Here is a 2,961-nt window from a genome sequence, read left to right on the forward strand (position 1 = left end):
GCTATACAAATAAATTTGCCTTGCCTTGCCTAAACTTTCTGCAGGATCAGGCCCTCTCATGGAGATCTGTTCTGATTTTAGTAATACATGATTGCATTTATTTCTATGCTGACACATGCTTTTCAGGGATGTTTTGTGTTTCCTTGTTAGGTTCACTGAAGGAAGAACAGAGGTCGGAGGTTGTTCTGGGGCATCGCCAGGTCACCAGAACCTGTCACATATCTGTTCGCAGCTCATATCAGGTCACCCCCGCAGTTTGATACCTGCCATTGTGAAAATCTCAGTCCTGAGCAGATTTGGCGTGACAGTGAGGACAAGGGGCTCCCAGTAAATAGAGGAGTCACCCTGCTGTACCTCAGAAAGCCTGAGGATTAACGGCTGTTACTATAGAGAGGGGCTTCTGGGTTCAGAGGTGGGTCAAAGGTCAGCCAGGGACAATGAGCTCCTCACATCTTACGTCATTTCTCGAACAACAATCAGCTTTGGCATCCCCCCCCAACACTTTAGAGGGTTCATGACTCACAGCACAACAGATCCCATCCTTAGCCTGGGACAACACAATGTTCAATAAATATACTACTGTATACAGTATAAACACAGAATCTACAGTACAATTTATGGGGCATGTGTTGAGAATGGATTACTTCTGATATCCAACACTAGTATGTTTGTTCTAGCAGCTTTTTATGCTGGTTAACATTTTGAACAGCAAATTCAGCCTGTTTTGCATTTATTGTTCTGTTAAAGCATTTTTTTAATCAGCATCTATTCTTCCTTCCTGCTCCCATGCTCAGCTGCTACTGCTACTGCTACTCCACACACTTCTTGCTCAGCCTGTGATATCTTGATAATACTTATTTTCCAGTTCCACCAACTAAATTCTGGGTCATGGATTCCCCGAGGGCAAAACAAGAGGAGGAAAGTTGGAGAGAAAGGAAGGGAGGAAGGCATAGACATGCAGGTGAAAGTGGTAGAGAGTAAGGAAAACCAACAGAAGAAATGACACACCTCATCTCCATCAGGCTGCGTATCGAGGCTACTGTAGGTCCTGATCCCAGGTGATTGTAGTATGGCCCTTCATCTTTCTCAATGACTTGTTCTTAAATAGAGAGAATACAGAATAAGGAATCAACATGCAAATATCTCAAATCACTTAAAAACTGTATTTTACAACTTTTAATACAATGCTTTAGACATTTATTCTCATTGCAGTAGTGTGACCAGCAGAGGGCGTTATGCTTTCCTTTCAGCCTAATAATTTATTTGCAAAATGTAACCAGAAATTAAAATTTTTTTCTTAATATTTTTCTAAATAGTGCGACTTTGCATTGGTATTCAGCCCTATTTACTCTGAAACCTTTGAATAATTAATTGCCCTCAGACATTACATGATTATTAGTCAACTTATAATTCCAATTCAGTATAAACAGCGGTTTTATGAAGGCTTCAGAGGTTTGTTAGGGAACATTACTGAACTAACAGCATCTTGGAGACTAACTAAAACACAGCAAACTGGTCAGGGAGAAAAGTTGCTATGTGTGGCAAAAACCCTTTGTATCACTTTAAACATACAATCCCTGAAGTGAATCAGTGGTGGCAACATCATGCTGTGGGAAGACCTTTCTTCAGCTGGGACAGGGAGAAATTGATTTCATGTATCTAAAATCTATGTCAGAATCTGTGTCTGCACTTAATGTCTGCTCACAGATGCCAATCATCCAGTCTTACTCAATTCAAGCCCATTTATAGGCGAATAAGCAAAAGCTTAAAGGTATAGTGGAGGATATTCATGAATTTTTGAAAAGACCCACCCTCTCCACTTGTACCCTGTACCCACTCCTGAGAGGGAACAACTATTAAATGCGTGCGAGAACATGCATGAGCTTATTTCTCCTCATGCACGCTCTGTTTAAAAATTGCTGTTTGCATTGCTCATGCAAGGTTACTTTCCAAAAGAAGATTTGCAACTTTTCCACTAAATCAGACTCACCACCGACAAAATAGCTACCTTGGGACCGGCACGTAGGACGGCCTTACTTAAATATATCACCAGAATGATGAAGAATTAGGATGACCAGTTATTTTGATGATTCACCTGGAAAATAATAATTGAACTTCATTGATCACATTGGATAAATTTACCTCTTCATTTAACCCATCCCCTTGGGGGGCAGTGGGCTGCCATTGCCGGGCGAACAGGGAGAAGTGTGGGGTTAAGAGTGGCAAACTCAGAACTTCAGGATTCCAAACTCTATACCCTAACCTCTAGGCCACCACTCCCCTTTAAGAACATCCTCCACTATACCTTTAAGTGTATTGATGATGGAAGCTGATATTTCCTATAACAGTGACACCAGTAATTACAAAGCAAGATATTTCTGCATTGTTTGTACTTCATAGCAAAAAGCCAAACAGGCAGCTGGAATACCTTGACAAAAACAGCCTTTGAAGTTGAGCTTGGAATAGTTTGCAACTAATTGCAACATCCAGCTTTTTTCATCACACAGGGACATGCATACATATATTCCCCTCTACCTAGATAATGGTCACCTGTTTGATACTTTGTAAAGCAATTCCATAGTGAATGACACAGACTTCAAGCTTGTGTTGCTTTTCATCATAGACTACATCATATTGTACAGGTGAGTTTCTACCTCAAACTGTACCAGATTACTCTGAAACAGTGTGCCACATGTTTTAACCATTGCATAGCTTTAATCAATGGGCAAAGTAGTTCATTAACTCTCTATTTAAATATTGTCTCAATGTAACTTTTTTATTAAATGATTTTCTAAGATGCATATGTGCAATAGTAAGGGATTTGTAAGTGTTTCTGGTTAAAAGGCAGCGTGAGGTCACATTTTCTTGGCTGTGCGTTGAGGCACTAAGGCGTGGCTCGTGGGAGATAGTGGAGGAATCATATTCCTATGTGAAAATACTGGAGGTGTGTGTGTGTGTGTG

At 40.5% G+C, this 2,961-nt stretch overlaps 1 protein-coding gene across 4 annotated transcripts in view; it reads right to left on the reverse strand.

Moving 5' to 3' along the window:
* Positions 1 to 2,961, reverse strand: part of LOC107101442 (methylcytosine dioxygenase TET3-like) — a 56,203-nt gene that overhangs the window by 12,063 nt on the left and 41,179 nt on the right. For all 4 annotated transcript variants that reach the window (XM_015400366.1, XM_015400368.1, XM_015400369.1 and 1 more), the window contains one exon: positions 1,009 to 1,099. In XM_015400366.1, the coding sequence (XP_015255852.1) occupies positions 1,009 to 1,099 (91 nt within the window). The remainder of the gene's footprint in view (positions 1 to 1,008; positions 1,100 to 2,961) is intronic.

This window comes from Cyprinodon variegatus, unplaced genomic scaffold, assembly GCF_000732505.1.
Source record: "Cyprinodon variegatus isolate N-32 unplaced genomic scaffold, C_variegatus-1.0 Scaffold1096, whole genome shotgun sequence".
In the NCBI taxonomy this organism is placed as follows: domain Eukaryota; kingdom Metazoa; phylum Chordata; class Actinopteri; order Cyprinodontiformes; family Cyprinodontidae; genus Cyprinodon; species Cyprinodon variegatus.